Consider the following 17559-nt stretch of genomic DNA (forward strand, 5'->3'; position numbering starts at 1 on the left):
AATCATGAAAAGGTTCACAAAGTTCAAAGATCAAAGCAAAAAAAAAAGTCTAGATGCAGAACGTGCACATTTACTGTAGAAGGGAAGCAAAAAAAAATTGAAAGGGCTTTGCTTTAAAAATAAATAAAAGGAAGCCAGCAGCGTTTTCTCCTGCCCTCTAGTGGTCACCGGATTTTTGCAGGGCAGATCTGGTTGCTTAATCAAGACTAGCGTATGAATGCAATTAACATTGCAACTGCCTATGATATTAGAAGGATCTTATATTTGAAAAGGCTTGGTAAGCAAGGTCTCTCCAAAAGATCTATACATTGCCTCCTTGCTCCTTTATATCAAATCCAAAAGTCAGTAGAATCTGAGGATGGGATTATGACCTCCCATTCTGTTTGATGCAATGGGATCAGGCAAGTGATATACCATTTTCCCCAATCTGGTAACCTCCTGCTTTGGATTTCCCACAGTTCACTGCCAGCACGGCATTTGATAGAAGTCCAGTATGTCAAGAGGGCAGCATATCGGGTGTGGCTTTTGCAAGATTCAGGTCTCTCTTCTGTGTGAGCAGCCATAGGAGGACTATGACAGTGTATATAATTGGAAAGGAAAACAATTTAGATTTCTTAGGTGCATTGTTGCACTGTAAATCAGTGTTTCTCAACCTTGGCAGCTTGAAGATGTTGTGGACTTCAATTTCAAGAATTCCCCAGCCAGCATGCTGGCTGGGGAATTCTAGCAATTAAAGCCCACACATCTTTAAGCAGCCAAGGCTGAAAAAAACTGCTTGTAAACACATACAAGATATTCAAGGTTTCCCAGCTGCAGCTTTGGTTAGGGATAGATTCCATGTAAAAAGTGCATCCTGGCCCAAATTAACTGATCATTTGTTCCATATTATTGACTTCAGAATGCTTATGACCTTGGAAAGTTTGGATCTTTGTCCCAACTGCTACAGCTTCCATGGCTTAGGCCATGAAGCTTACTCCAGGCCTGTGAGATCTAGAATGTGTGTTGCCAGGCAACACTACAGCTATTCCTACATCAATTAGAGACCTGGAGGTGAGGGAAAATACTAGAAGTACCAACCTTTAGCAAATTACATATTAGAAAGCTCTTTTCATTGATTTTCACTTCTGTCTCAATCTTTAAATCTCAGAAACTCTTATGGAGGCAGCAGCCACAAAAGATAAGATGGCCGTGCATCCCAATGTCACAGAAAAGCCAAAATCTTGCAGGGAGAAGTTTCTTCAAGCATGGAATGAAAAGCTGAAACTCCAGCCATGTCCCATATTGTATTCTCAAACAGTAGCATCTCAATCGGCAGTTGATATTTCTGTCCAGGAAAAGCAGACAACGAACAAGGCCCTGTCAGATTTACAAACAAGGGCCTCATTGCAACACAACGAAAACGCTGTTTACTTTGTGAAAGTAATGTCTCTTAGTCCAGAGCAAATGCATCCAACTCCTGGGGCTGTATGTGTAGGTGAACACTGCCCACTGCAAGATGCTGTGGCATCTCAGCATAGCAGCTGTGATGTTACAGACAAGAATGTGCCAAGTGGATCCATGACGAGTGTTGAAGAGGAACTCCTACAGATTTGCGTTTCTGATTTACTGATGGAGTCTCCAGCACGGAAGAGGCCTAGATTGCTGCCACCTCACCGAAAGATGCATGTGGAGGTGTGGAAGAAAGAGGCATCACCACCACTGCAGAAACATGCAAGAAATCCAGTCCCGTTGGCATACAATCACCTGGTAGATACCATGTCAATGACCAATCTTGCTGACCTTCCTGAAGTGGAGTCTTTTTATCGCAGATTTAATCCTAAATTAAAACCAAGTTGTGATAGGAAGAACAGTCCAATCCATTCAGGTGCCGAGGGCTTTTTGCTTGCCAGGAACACAGATGTTTCTACCTCCCAAGAGGCTGGTGGAAAAACTGCCAAGCAACATCAGCAACTGAGTTTGAACAGAAGTTCTCTCTTACCTAATCTTATGGTGGCAAACATAGAATCTATGAATTTCTCTCAAAATGTCCACCTGCCACCAAAGAAACGATACTGTCATGGCTGCCTCTAAAAGACTTACAATTAAGTTGACTGCATGTTTTGCTAGATGTGCCTAAGACCAAAGCTTTTTAACAAATCTTCCAAATGATAAATAAAATGTATATATTAGCTATTTTACAGTGCTTGGTGTAAGATTTTACTTTTGTATTTTTGAAATAAATTTTTTAAAAATATATAATTGAAATTGTGTTTCAGTAATTCTTAGTAGCTTTAGAAATAGGATATTATTTATTTTCTCCCTTTTCTACCTGTCAAAACAGATACTTTGAAAAACACTTCTATCCACAGTGTGGCTCCATCAGCAGTGAAGTTGGATGGTCCATTTTTACACGCACACCCACAGGAATTATTTCAGAGTATGAGGGATATTGTAGAAAGGTAGGATGTTACTACTTTGTGTATATAGCATGTGATACAACTACACATTTGTCCATTGTTGTGGGTGTGCAATTGATCTTTTTTCTAAGTTTGGTCAGGAAAAGGATCTTGTATTCTACAATTAGAACATGTAAAATGTCCCTTATACCTGCTTAATTCTGTAGTAGCTCATGTTTTCAGGCTGTAGTCTGAGGCCCAGGAATTCTAGGAGACTGAGTACAAATCAGACGCTGTACCCTTAAGATTTTCAGCCTTTCACTTTGTTTCATTTGAGAAACATTGTTTTCTAGAGAGAGGAGCAGTGGCACATATTTTTCACAATGGATATAAGAAAAAAATGAATATATTTGCCTATGATTTCAAATCCCTCTCTTAAATTGCTTTTCATCAGCTAACATTCAGCTTTGGTATTACTTGAATTTTATTTTTATTATTTTAATAGTTCCAGTCCCTACTCCCTATGCAGGAACCGCCATATAAAGAGGGCTGAAATAGTCCCTAGGAATTCTGGGAAACAAAATAGTCTTGGAAAGAGGCAAATTCCGCTCCGATTCACCAGGCTACAAACAAGAGGGGAGGAAAAGCACAATTAGACTTGCAAGAGTGACAGTAGCCCTTTGAAGTAGACAAAGACTACAACTATATTTCATTGAAATAGGTTATAACAAAATCTTGAGCAAGACTAGTTGTTAGTTATTTGATGAGGTGTTTATTAAAGTTGATTGGACCACAGGAAATTGGAATCACTTTGTCTTCTACCTCAGATTGTAATTTAGCAGTGATGGCAAAAGTTTTTGGCTTGACATGTCAACATTTCAGAAATGCCTAACTTGACACTGTTGGCATGTCACACACTGTCCTGAAACTAAAGAGAAACAATTCTTTACATGTTCATTTATTTTAAAAAATACAGTCCAACTGTGCATGATCTCCAGGATCTGCTGTGCGTGGCTTACTTCCAGACAATGTTTTCTTTGTTCACAAGTCCCTGTGGCCTACCTGAGGCTGCTCACACAAGATTTTCATTCTTGGAAGTGGCTTCAAAGAATGATCTTTCATGGCCTCTGCAGCCTCGGAAAAGCATACCCCATTCCCAAACAATTTTTAGAGGATCGAGGCTGCATAAGAGCATGGCCTTCTCACGTGACCTCTGCAACCTCCGACTATCACAGAATGGGGTGGGAACACAAGAATAGTTGCTGGGTGTTGGTATATACTAGCATGTCCCAGAGTATTGTGGCATGTTACCTTTGACAGACTTGTCCTAGAATCACCATCACTGTCCTAGAGAAGCAGTATATTATATAATCCTTTGCACAGAACTCAGAAGTAAAATTAACTGACAAAGATCCAGTTAGGATAGTTATGTGGAACTTACTGGTTTAGATTTACTTTCAATGGATTGTAATAACGGCTCACAATTACATAGAAAAAATGCATTAATGATTGTAATGAAAACTTGTTTAGGGGCTATTTTTGGCCTACAGCATCTCTTCAAAGTGAGAAGGATACTTTAAAATATACAGTGTGTGGAGAAATTGCCTATATAAAAAGGATTTGCAAAACTACTTGTGAAGGAATGATCTTGATGATTTTAAGTCTAAAGTTAAAAGGATAGCAAAACATGGGGGGGAAATCAAGCATTTAGAATTTATAGATATTCTAAACATTTCAGAGACTGTAAAATAAAGATAGTATCACAAAATGTCTTGGCCACAAGAAAAAAAATAAAGGTACTGTTTTATTTCAAGAAAAATTAATGTAGTGTTCCCATACAAATCAAGTTAAATTTGATTAGTTTGCTCACATCTGAACAGCTACAAAAATAATCTACTCAGTCTGCCAAACCATTTAACAGTACTGTAATACGACAAAAACTTCATTGGAGCAGCCACAGGGATTTAAAGTGACATATATTATTTCAATCATTTTTTTTTAAAAAAGCACACTTCTAAAATATGCCTCTATTAAACACCCATTATTATTTTAAAAATGTACAAAAAATAATCTTAGTGGAAACAGTACTTATTCTTAAAAGTCTGCTTCCAAAACAGTAATTTTTATAATTTAAAACCCATCCCAGTACATATATATCCATCCCAGTACATATATATATATATATATATATATATATATATATATATATATATATATATATATATATATATATATATATATATATATATATGAAATAAATTGTGCAAACACTTGAAAAATTGCAAAACACAGATCCAGAGGCATAAAAAGGAAGAGACTAGAGTGGTTCCAGCCTCTTCACCAGGTGGATAACTCAAAATAGGTACGAGCTTCAGGTGAGGCACAATAAGGAAAAGGATGCAGCCCTTCAATTTTATCCGAAGACCTGGCCAGGGGATGATTCTCAGCCCTGACGATGGTGTACCTATGAACGTAGTGTTATGGCACTCCTTTTAAATGCCCAGACCTCACAAACGACACGCCAAGGCACAATCATTCTGTTGGAAAGAAAAAAGCAGTTACTCCACATAACTCAAAAGACTTAACGTATTCAACTTACAGCAGTCTTTGCCAACCTAGTACAATAACCAGATGTGATGGATTGGAGGTTCCATGATTTCTAGCTAGTTTATACAGTCAGTTGACTAATGAAACACTGAATTGATTTGAGCCAGTGCAAGTACTGACCACTCAAGTGAATAACTCTGGATACTGTGGTCTTAGCACATCTAATTAGCTTGGGCCAGGCAGTGAATTTAATATCTGTAGATTTTAAAGAGCTGGGACAGAAATAATCTATATACTACTTGCTGGTATTTCCCCCTAGCTCAAATTCTGTATCAGCGACACCCTTTAACTGGTGTTTGATTCATCCAGTAGCTTCTAATTGGACTGAGATAGTAAGAAAGTCCAAGAAATGCCAACCCTGTCTCTCCTGCAGCTCCTGCTAGAAGTGTTAGGCCTTTCTGAGAAAGAAGCCAAGTTATTCTTCCTAGAAGGAAAAAAAGAGGGCCAAAGCGCTCTCTTAGTATGTTGGGTTTTGTAGTAAACTCTGGCTAGGTTCCCAGTAGTCTGTCTTACAGGTAGAAAAAGAATATAGGAGGAAAATGAGAAATAAATCCTCATCATTCATTTGAAGAGAAATAAGAGTCTGGGAAAAAATACTGAATGGTCTTTTTGACAACCATAATGTCAAGAATTGTCATGACAAGGCTGTCTTTTCAAGAGCAAAACAGGTTTTAAGAACAGCCTGTTCTTGTCCTGGATAAAACAAGATTAAGGTTTCCATCAAGATATCAGGACATAGTAACAGGACAAGGACTTAAAAAAAATAATCTGTGACTTTGTTGCTGTATATACTGACTGCAGCAAGAATTCTTTATGCATAAAAATGGAAAGATACATTAATCCCCACAATGAAAGAATGGAAGGAGAAACTGATGGAGCTAACAGAGATCGCTGAATCAAATGCTTTGAAAAATACGTCCAGTTTTGTTTCTACTTGGAAACTGCTTCTAGACTGAAGACAGAGAGTGGGGGAAAAAATGAAATTTTGGCTTTAGGATTTGCCGATTAGGCACATCTTTTGTTATAGAAATGGCTAGTATATTAAATATAAAAAAGGCGAGGCTGTACCTTATTATTTTTATTCTGCTACTCTGAGCAAAGTTGGAAGTTAACACATTTTTCTTCTTTTTCTCCCTACCCTACATGTCTCTCTTCCCCCTTTTTTCTTTTCCCATTTTCCCCACTGTCTTTATTTTCATTTGTATATATATTATGAAAATTTAATAAATGTTTTTTTTACAAAAAGATCAGGAAAACAACCCAGGCTTTCAATGTAGCAAGGTAAGTTGGTGCCCAGATTTTTCTCCACTCTGTGCAGGGGCATTATAACTGAAAAGGCAGCTGGATGTGAGGCCCAGACTGTTGAAATTTTCTCTGGCATAAAGATTGCTCTGGAGATGCACATATATTCCTTAGTGGGAAGAATAACCACATTTTTTCAGCTTTGTAAGATAATTATTTATTTTTATAACTTTTTGCAATATACAGCAAAGGAGTGGCTTTAGAGTTTAAATGCTAATGCTTCAGAAAACTGGTTTAAAGGAAGACTTTGAAACTAATCAGAAAGATCCTTTTCTGAAGGAGAAGTCTGTTTTGTTTACATTTCAGTGCAAAGCAAGACTCTGAAGGTCTATTACTAGAACACATGATAGGAAACATTTAACGTGTGGGCATATGAAGTCCTTGAGCTTTTTAACTCTTTACTGGAACTAAACGTTGCTACTGAAAATGAGCAAACTCCTTTGAAGACAATAGACTGGACTGCAAGGTGGGCTCATTAAAACTTACAAATTACAAAAATGAGATGGAAATGCTGGATTTACAAGTAGGAATTGGATGATCATTTAAAAATCAAAAAGGGCATACAAACAATGTACCTTAAGAGCAATGTGAACTATTCTTTTAAATAGAAATGTAAGAGATTTATTGGAGTTAACTTCATAGAAATTGCAAATGGACTTGGATAAAGATAAGAACTTCAAGAGAAGAAGCAAAGAGACTATACGAAAATGAGGTAGAATTTTATCTGTGGGACCTAAAGATGGCTGGGAGAAGTAAGGAAAAAAAAATCCTACAAAATTGGTTTATTTGACTGTAGTTAAATAATGATTTGCTATCTTTGGTGATATTTCATGGTTATCTGGTTTGGAAATGTTCAATTTGTAATATTTATGTTATCATTTTTAGATATGTAAAGGGGTTATTTCTGATAATGTTTAATAGCTTTCAATTTTATTATTCTTAATGTTTGTTAAGAGAATATAGTATAAATGGAAAGGGGTTTTATATTTGTTATTTTTTTATTTTGACTGGACCTTTATTGATCAATAAGGAGAGCTGAAGATTTAGAGATCCTGCAGTTTAGAGATGAGTTTATAGACAATGGGATGAAGTATAGAAAGAAAATGTGCATCCGATTAAGAGACAGTCATAAATTGTTAATGTTGAATATGTTTGCTATGGATGAAGAGGAAGAATTCTTTTTCTTACTATCTTGGGGGGATTTTTTCCCTTACTTTTCACACTTTCTTTTTTATATATTTTTTGTATTAAGTTTGTTAGTTTTATTAATTTTAATAACCATGATGAAATTATTGGGAAAAATTCAAACTAGATGCAATTCTAGTTTGCTAACATTCTCCACCTTCACAGAAACTAGTCATTTTCTATTCAAGCTAAAGGGGGGAAAAATTTATAAGACTGTTCAGCAGTCTCAAATAAAGAGTGGGAAGCAACACATTTTTGTAACGAGCCGTAGTTTATTATGTTTCAATACCTACTACAAGTAAAAATATAAAGTCAACTTACCTCCTCCATTACTTAACGGATGCCCTACTTGGATTCTTCCTGAACTTCTATTATAGTGACTCCTACCAAAACAAAAACAAACAAAAAATGAAAAACAGGAGATTATGAGATAGCCAGTTTATGTCATATCATTTTCATATTCAGTATATAGTGGCAGTTTCTTTCCAAACCAAACATACGCGCAAGTAATACATTGCAACAGTATTTCATGGATCTTTGAGTCAGAAAAAGCAGCTGTGTCTACGGAGACACTCTCCATCGTCCAGGTCACGGGTGACTGATTATCTCTTATCCGAGAAGCAAAACATTTTCAAAGAGAAAAACCAAGGAAGTCCAGCTGCCTTTTGGAAAGGCACCTTTGGGAGAAAAAACAGCTAGCTGTCTTTCTAAAAAGAGCTCTCTCTCCAATGTTACAAATTGAATTCATTGGAAAATTAAAAACCAAATCCATACAATGCCAATCAACTTTCAGTTTTTGTTCTAACTGGATACACACACACACAATAGGGATATATCATACACACATGCAACTTTCCATTTCTAAGCAAATTTATTTACTACTTAAGAAAGACACTCTCCTCAAAAATGAAACAAGTTTCATACTCTAGCCATCGAAAGGAAGATTTAGTTTATAAGTCTTAAAAAATGACTTATTACAACTGAAAAGCTCTTCATAAAACCAAAAATACACGCATCCCATCCAAATTGGCCAAAGGCTGTGTAATTAGAATCCGAATGGTAACATCCCTCTTCCTTCAGAATATTTTATCTCCAAAAATACCAAAAAATATTATAGATCTCTCCTGTGCTATTTCCATTACTATATCTGAACTCGTGACCAACCAAATTAATTCCTTAATGGTCATCACAAGTATGGGTGTATCATACTCACCCTCTCCCACCTTCCAGAGTGCTTTGGATTTCCTTCAGAACATCTGAAAGGAGAGAGAAAAATGAGTTGTGAGAAACATAGGTGCCTTCATCATCGTAACCTGGAAGAAATATAGAAACAACTAATCTACTTATAAGTGAATGAAACATTCTGGAGCTGTAGAATGCTTTGTACACTGAGACCTCTCTCAAACTGTTTTGTTAGGCAGGTTATCATTATCCATTTCACAGATGTAGTATTGACCATTCCTTGGTGGAGCAGTGGGCTAATGCCTCCTTAAGTAACACCAGCTGCCTGCAATTAGTGCAGGTTCGAGTCCCACCAGGCTCAAGGTTGACTCAGCCTTCCATCCTTCCGAGGTAGGTAAAATGAGGACCCAGATTGTTGGGGGCAATTAAGCTGACTTTGTAAAAATGCCGCTTGGGGTGTGTGTGAAAGCCCTAATAAGCAGGCATATACATAGAATGAAGGCTATTGTGAAGCACATTGATTTGTGCTTCTTAGATTGTAAGCCGCCCTGAGTCTTCGGAGAAGGGTGGGATATAAATCGGATTTAAAAAAAATAAAAAATAAAAACAGACATATAGTAAATGTGGTTTTTAACCATATATTAGCAATTGAATTATAAATGACAGCTGGAAACTATGTAAAAGCATTGAAGAGTACACACCACACATAACAGGCCAGCTATGCTAAATAATGCCTGTTAGTCCTCTCAGATATATTACAAATAGTCCTTGATTTACAACAGTTCATTTAGTGACCATTCAAAGTTACAATGGCACTGAAAAAAGTGACTTAGGACCATTTTTCACACTTGAGATTTTGTAGTAGCCCCATGATCGTATGATCAAAATTCAGATGCTTGGCAACTGGTTCATATTTATGACTGCTGCTGTGTCCCAAGGTCATGTGATCACCATTTGCACAAGCAAAGTCAATGGAGAAACCAGATTCACTTAACAACCAGGTGATTAACTTGTCAACTGCAGTGATTCACTTAACAACTGTGGCAAGAAAGGTTGTAAATGGGACAAAACTCCCTTAACAATTATCTCACTTAACAATGGAAATTTTGGCCTCAATTACTATCGTAAGTCGAGGACTGCCTGTATTAAGTCTGATCTATTAAACACTTAAAATATACAAGTCAAAAAGAAATCTATTGAAGTTAGATGTCTTTGGGTGGAAAAACAAGTAGTTGAAAGTGCATTAGTAAAAACATTCAGGATAATTCCCACCAAAAGTCCATTTCACAAGCCTTTTTCTTACTCTCATCATTGAGGAGGGCGTGTTCCATCAGCCTACCAGTCATTCTTTCTAAAAAAAATCATATTAATATTAAAGCAAGTAATTCTCACAGTCTAGAAACAAATAGGACTTTGAGTGTAAATGCATCAACAACAGAGAAAGAAAAAACAAATGTTTTAAAAGTTATTAAAATGGCTGACGGGTCCTTAAATCTACTGAATAACTTAGGCCATGACTTACTTCTGCATTCAAAAACCCGGTTTCGAAATTCAAAACTACCATAAAGTGACTGCAATGATCCAGATTTGAAAGGGGCAGGTGATTCAGACATTGCATGGACATGGACGTTAGCACCTGTTAATTAACTGTTAATTAACTATTACTAACAGTTACATTAGTGGTAGTATTAGCTGTTATGCTTTAATGGTTCCGTTTATTCTTGCAAGAGTTAAACAAAACAGCATTTGGCTGTAATAAAAATAAGGTAAATCAACTGCTTGAACATAATGATGAATTGGTCATAGGAATGGGAAGGAGTAAAAAAAATATCTATTGCCCCATTTATTTCCAGACCAAAAGATGCTAGGTTTTTGGATTTATTTAAATGCCCCTAGAGCGGTGTTTCTCAAACCTGACAACTTTAAAATATGGCAACTCAAATCTGACAACTTTAAGAATTCCCCAGATAGTTGTAGAGTTTATTTAAATAACCAAAAATTAACTCTTAGTTAAGAAGGCATGTGTATGTAAGGGGGGGTGTGGTGTTAGGTGTGTCTATGCACGCAGATGGGGGACGTTTCTGATAAATTCTATAAACTGTTTTCTTCCTTGCTGTTTCAGCTCTTTCTTGTGTGGGGGAGGGGATTTTCATGAAGCTTTCCAAAATGTTTTATAAATATTTTGGCTATTTTTTTTTGCAAGTGTAGTACCCAGTTGTGTATGGATTGCCAATACAATCCATACTATGGGATACAAAATGATCCCATCGTTTTCTATGATAGACCCAAAAGCAACTGAGTTCTAAGCACCATAGTTTACTTACCATCACCACCAGGTTCACCAGAGGTTTGTCTTGGTTCCCTAATATTGCTTCAAAAAAGGAAAAGAGGCAGTGAGACAAACAGTTCAATAATTCTGGCTTAGAATAGCAGCACTCTTTAGTCCTCACATTACAGCAAGCCATGTTTTATTTGAGTCTCATCCAGTCTTCCATTACCACTGCAGCTACGCCCACCCAATGGGCCACGCCCACCCAATGGGCCACGCCCACCCAATGGGCCACGCCCACCCAATGGGCCACACCCACCCGGCACCCAACAATACATAAGTGAGTTTTAGGTTGCAGTTTGGGCACTTGGTCTCTAAAAGGTTCCCCATCATTGACCTAAAACATTCCCCTAGAGGGGAACACATTGGTTTCACAGATAGATTTATATTCTATCCATTTTACAAGAGTTAGGAATCTCAGGCTTTATTTGCCCAGAAATACACAACTAAGCAGGCTAAGGTTATTGAAAAGTGATACACAGATAGTCCTCAGTTAATCACCAGCCCCAAAGTTCTGGCACTCCTGCTGTTACATGATCAATTTAGGTGCTTTGCAACAGGTTCACACTTAGGGGGGGGGGAGTTGCAGCATCCTGGAGTCATGTAATCATGATTTGCAACCTTCCCTGCCAGCTTCCCACAAGCAAAGTCTTCCCTGACAGGGAAGGACTCAAATTGCTTGGGTAAATTCCCCCCCCCCCGCTGCCATCCATACACCCTCCCCAAGCTCCTCTAGGGTGTGGCACGTGTTGCCAGCTACCCACACTCCTTGTGAGGGGGTGCTCACTTAAATGACCCTCAATCCTTGCTTGATGCCATAGGGACTTCAGGGATTGCTATTGCTAAGTGATATGATCATATGGTGCCTCACTCACTGCTTAGCAATGGAAAATTCCAGTCCCAATTGCTGTCCTAACTCGGGGAGCTGCTTGTACTGGTAAACTCTATAAATCAGTTGATTGGGCATCAAGGGACAAGCAGACGCACTGATGGGTTATGCTCATAAAAAGAGAGCAAAGAACAACATCTATTCAAATGTATCACATCAGAAAATGGATCTCTTTTGGACATAGGTCTTCCCATAGTTTTGTGAATTATACATTCCAAAAATTATACCAACACGAATGCATGGGCAATATTATCCCGGTATTGTTCACCAATGGCCAGACTCCCTAGGCGGGATTTGAGTTCTTCAATGCAAGACTATTAAAATATCATCCATACTGTCAAATAAGTTAGTTACACTTTGTAAGTGTTACAAAATGGACTGTTGACTTGACTGACAGAAACTCTGACAAGACATACTTCGATTTCTTTGAAGTCTTTTCTGTGCCAGATGTGCTGTGCCCGTGGCAGTTTTCTCTTTTTTCCAATGCATTCATAAGACATCGAGGTTCAACCAGCCACTTTGGTGAAAGGGAAAATCTTTCAAATTCTGATGGGGAAATGAGATAGAATCCTGCAGGGAATGATGGAGAAATGGCCAGTTGAACAGGGACAGATATTAGGCAAAGGGGTCTTCTTTCCTAAAGTCCTACCTATGCACATTCTCCCTTTTAAACAGATTAACATACATGGAAGCTATGAATGTACACTTATTTGGAAATAGGTGCACCTGAGACTTAAATTCAGAATATACGGAGCAGACTACTACATGATCAATGTCCAGTGTCACATCTGAACTAATTCGATTGATTTTATAACTGAATATCCCAATGAAGTATCTAGCCGTTTTTGAATGAGTATGTTAAAAAAAAAAGTCCCAAGGATGAAAAATTGCAACTAGGATATGGATACTGATTCCTTGGGTTGTTACCTCACAAAGACACTTTTGTGCAAATATTAAAGTAGAGAGCACTTTTTTTAGTAGACCAATTTAAATTTGGGTTTCAGTGCAAAAGGAGACGATTCTTCCCCCTTTCCCCAACCCAGTCTTCTTCCTTAGCCTTCCAAGTATCCAAGAATGTGCGAGGCATCAGTTCAAAGGTTTCAAAGTCCTAGCTAGCGCACCAAAGTGTAGCAACTCACGGATGACCCTCATATTACCTTGTCCATATCGGGTGAACACACATGAAGCAATGCCACTCACATCCTCCTTGCGAATGCAGGGATAACGAGCTTGGGTTTTAAGTGAAGGCAGAGAGATAATCTGGATGTCTCCCTGGTTTGTCAGAACAGCCAAGTCATTCTCACTATGCTCCGTCTTAGCGCTGATGAAGTTGGCAACAGCCACCTTCCGCACCCTGGAACCTTCCAGAGCTGTAAGTTTCAGCTTCAATTTGGAGACCACTTTGGGTAATGTGAAAACCTGCCAACATGAACAAATTCTATCATTTCCTTCCTTGGTGGAAGAGTTACATCAAAGCTTCCACTAGTCAACCTGTAATGAGAAAAGTGCAGTATTCCCCCTCCTTCGCTAGCAAATGAGCCTGTGTTGTTGTTTTTTTGAAAGCAGTGAGAAAAGCTATGATTTTCTGCCTCAAGCTACAGAAAGCAATTAATGAATTTTCTACAGGGCCAGGATTTGCCTCTCACTACTTGCTAATATCTTTCTACATACAAAATCAGAAAATGGGGTATACGTTGTTATTGGCAGGGCCCCAGAATAGTCTTCAATTTGAGCCTACTGGGTTCTTTTTAAGGGAGCCAGCAAATCAGATAAATATAAATTGGGAAAAGTTGCCGAGTGAAGAGCTAGTAATGATGAAACAACGTTCAGGTATTCTGTAGTTGGGGGAGGGAGGGTTAAGTCCACTAGCTCTGTTTGTATTCCTGTCTTTTCAAATAATTGTTCTCTTCAACTTCCAGAAGCAGAAGGAAATTACCCACAGCACAGGTCCTCCTATATTAATGGAGACGCTGCTCAATTTAGGGTCCCAATTTTCCATCCATTCTCTAAAATTCTTTTGGGTGATGGTGGAATGAAGATAATGATGACTCAACTATTCTTCCACCTGTGTAGAAGTCATACATGTGGAGAATGCATGACGAGCGAACAAGGTAAAATTGGGAATTTCTGCCACGTGCAAATCAACCTTCCTAATTTACAGGCTGATTGTTCAACTCTGGGCAGCCTTGTTTAGTAATACATGCCACTGAATGTCTCTTGAAAGCAAGGAAGAGACAAGGAAGTAAGTCTGTATTTCCAGAAGTCCTCTGAACACTGCATTCCAAAAAGCATAAGACAATCACACATGTACAAAACCACACATACAGGGAACCCTGTTACCTTAAGTTGTTCTTCAGACACTACAAGAAGCTGATGACAACCTTGCATGTTGGGACTTTTGGAGAGATCATGAGCTACTTCAAGTGGTTCAGGAAGAGGAGTACTTTGGCCATCCAGAATAATAATGCCAATAACTGGAGCTCTATGCATTAGCTGGATCTCTTTGGCTAAAGAAAGGAGAAGAGAAAATACACACGGCAATAAGGTGAGTTCTAGATCCAAGACATCGGTGAAAAAGCTGCTTTGCTTTGGGATCTGTTTTTTTTGTTTGTGTTTCTTTTGATTTTCCTTTATTATTTTTATGGTATTTATATTGTTATTATTACTACTCCCTAGTCTATGGTGCTGCTTTCTAAGCTGCTTTTTATGTAGCTTTAGCTTTTTATAATTGGTTTAGCTCATGGCTTATTAAAACTGTAGTTGTCAGGTTTTATATTAGGGGGAAAAGTCATTCTTTAGCTAAGCTGATTAATTTCCTGGTAGAACACAGCTCCCTTGTTTTGCATGCATTGTTACTACCTTAATGATTTCACCATGACTCAGATGAAATTCAAGAAGAGCCAATGTGGCTTTAGATTATGAATGGAAAGACTTGGGTTTCAAATTTTTAATTTCCTTGTCTAGTTACTTTCTCACAATCATACTTCCCTCACAGGCAATTGCAAAAGTAAGAAATAGGAGTAGACAAATATATACTGCTCTGAGCTCCATATTAGAAAGATAAGATAATTGTAATAAAAATGCAAGAATTAAAAATTAATAAATGGGCAAAACCTTAAAGCTTGGACAATTGCTCAGCACCGATAAATAGCATATAATATTCAAAGGGGAACTACTGGATAATTTTCTCTGAAAATCATCATCAAGAAATAGATTATATACTCAGCTTGTGCAATTAAGATTGCACAAACTGATTACAAACAAAGACATAACACCAAAATGTTATGTCAAAATGACTTACTGAACACCTGTAAAAATATGATGTATCATTAATGAAAAATTGGTGGGAACATAGAGCTGAAAAAGTAGCTGAAAATGAATAGGTTAAAATATGTGGGATTTTCGAATACAGATAATAAAAGTCTTGACTCACAACACATCAGATATGATTATGGTTAAAAAGAAGAAGTTTGATAATATCAGGGGCTAATGAGGGACTCCTGTTACTCTCTGAGCTCGTTTTTTTTGCAGATGTTTCATTACCCAAACTAGGTAACATCATCAGTGCCACCTGAGTGGGATTTTATACTCAACTCTGGCACCGACAGCCCCACCCGGCCGGCCTACTTCTTCTGACCGAAGGAGCAGCTTCATTCTGCAGCTGCATTCGGGCCTGCATTTTGCAGTCAGGCCTTTCTGGAAGGCCTATGCAGCCAAGTACTGAGCTATGGATTCAATCCTTAGCTCGGTTCTCGGCTGCAGTGGCCTTCCGGAAAGACCTGTGACTGAGAAATGCAGGCCTGGCTGCAGAAAATGCCACAGAAGAAGTGGGCTAGCGAGGAGAGGCCTGGCTGCAAGGTCAGTGGGCGCGGGATGCATGGGGCAGCTAACCCTAACACCACCTTGATTTTTAGGTGTGTGCCTAAAATGTTTGTGCACACACATTTTAGGTGTGTGCCTTGCCCCAAAACGTATTTTTGGGGTAGGGCTTATATTAGGCCCACCCCTAAAAATCAAGCTAGGGCTTATTTTCAGCGTAGGCCTTACTTTCAGGAAAACAAGGTAAATACTACACAAATCATCAGAGACTGCACATCCATTCACCAAATATCTAAGGGCTGGTAAAATACCCACCAAAGTAGTTTTCTGATTTTCTGTTACACAGTGAGCTCATCACCCTCAAGGGCATTTATCACGTATGAAAATGTCATGTTAGCTCTTTACGGTAGAATGGATAAGATCATCACATCCATCAGCCCTAAATGCAGTTCATCAGTGTGTCTCACTCACCCTGCTCGGCTCTCACAGGCTCATCCATTCTTCTCTCTGCTGGAGGAATGCGCAGGCAGAAAGCATACACTGTGCCCCCATTAGTACCTGCCCACAAAGAAGGGCTGTGCCGAGAACCTGAAAAGGAGTAACAGAACTCAAAAGTGCCACTTGAGTAGCAAGTGATGAAAAACAATGGTGGTTTTTTTTGTTCACACTGGGCTCAAATCTCCAATGTAAGTACAGAACTTCTCTGACTCAGTCCAGTCCAGTCCAGCTCAAAGACACATTGGGCTATTAATTTAATTCTTTTTAATTCTATTTTTTATCTTAATTTTATATTGTCTTTTAAATATTTAATAGCCCAACTAAATGCTTTCTTAAAAAATCTTTACATTCTTAGCATTTGTCACAATGTGAAGAGAACTGAAAAAATGGAGACAATTATGAGCCTGGACCAGAATCTGTACATTCAAACAGCCCTAATGAATCAGATAAACATGTGCTTAATCCAGTATTTTCTTTTAGCATCTGTTGTCCAACAACTCTAATTCATGCACCTCTGAATCCAAGAGGTAGCATTTTCTTCTGTATAGTAGGTTGCTATGGGGAAAGCCATCATGTAGCCCTTTTTTTCACATAGCATGTTGCTTGTAAAACTATATATACAAACATTCCATTTTTTTTCACTGAATTAAAACAGCGCAAAACTTGATGGCCACAAATGCCTTCCTCATCAAAGCAAATATTCTTTTTCATTGTGATTTATTATTCAGCTTCTAAAAAATTGCTCTAGAAATTCTGCATCTTGAATAAATGGCAAACATTGAACAGTGTGCTTACTCCAGGTGATTTAATATTTAGTGCACGGATGTATGTGCATGGATGAATGTGTACATGTTGCTGTTTAGATTCATTTAGATTCATTCATTCATTTAGTATTCTTTTAACCAATATTTTCTGATCCAAAACTAACAAACATGTTGAAATACTTGGAAGAGTCACTTTCTAAAACCTTTATATAGAGGAGAGCATATTTCATTAATGTCAGAAAACGTAACTGTTTCCGACCAATTGTAGTGACCAGTTATAAAGACTCAAGTGACCCATGCATTCATGTGTGTTTTGCAGGCATTGGTGGAGAGTTAGATTTTAACCAATGATGACCAGGAAGTGATAAATGCTCTCTAATAACCATTATTTGTTCTCTGAGCAGAGACAGATGGCAAGTCTTCTTACTTACTGTCTCTTAGGAAGGTGTCAGCAAAATATAAGGTGCGCACGAAGCCCGTGAAAGAGTCCTCTGCTGATCGTGCTTCAATCTTTCGTTGGACTGGAGCTAACTCAATTTCTTGTAATGCATCACGGTTATGCCTGGAAATTCCCTCCTGCATTGTCCCATGGGGAAAAAAAATGGGTAA

The 17559-nt window shown here is 38.1% G+C and overlaps 1 protein-coding gene across 4 annotated transcripts in view; it reads right to left on the minus strand.

Annotated features, from left to right (window-relative positions):
• Positions 1-4619: 4619 nt before the first annotated feature.
• LLGL2 (LLGL scribble cell polarity complex component 2) overlaps positions 4620-17559 on the minus strand; it is a 71379-nt gene continuing 58439 nt past the window's right edge. For all 4 annotated transcript variants that reach the window (XM_083351357.1, XM_083351359.1, XM_083351358.1 and 1 more), the window contains 10 exons: positions 17382-17526; positions 16160-16276; positions 14210-14376; positions 13027-13288; positions 12286-12439; positions 10976-11022; positions 9955-10002; positions 8683-8725; positions 7791-7852; positions 4620-4912 (listed from right to left, as the gene is read on the minus strand). In XM_083351357.1, the coding sequence (XP_083207483.1) occupies positions 4908-4912; positions 7791-7852; positions 8683-8725; positions 9955-10002; positions 10976-11022; positions 12286-12439; positions 13027-13288; positions 14210-14376; positions 16160-16276; positions 17382-17526 (1050 nt within the window). In that variant the 3' untranslated portion in view covers positions 4620-4907. The remainder of the gene's footprint in view (positions 4913-7790; positions 7853-8682; positions 8726-9954; positions 10003-10975; positions 11023-12285; positions 12440-13026; positions 13289-14209; positions 14377-16159; positions 16277-17381; positions 17527-17559) is intronic.

Source organism: Vipera ursinii, assembly GCF_947247035.1.
Source record: "Vipera ursinii genome assembly, chromosome: 2".
Lineage (NCBI taxonomy): Eukaryota > Metazoa > Chordata > Lepidosauria > Squamata > Viperidae > Vipera > Vipera ursinii.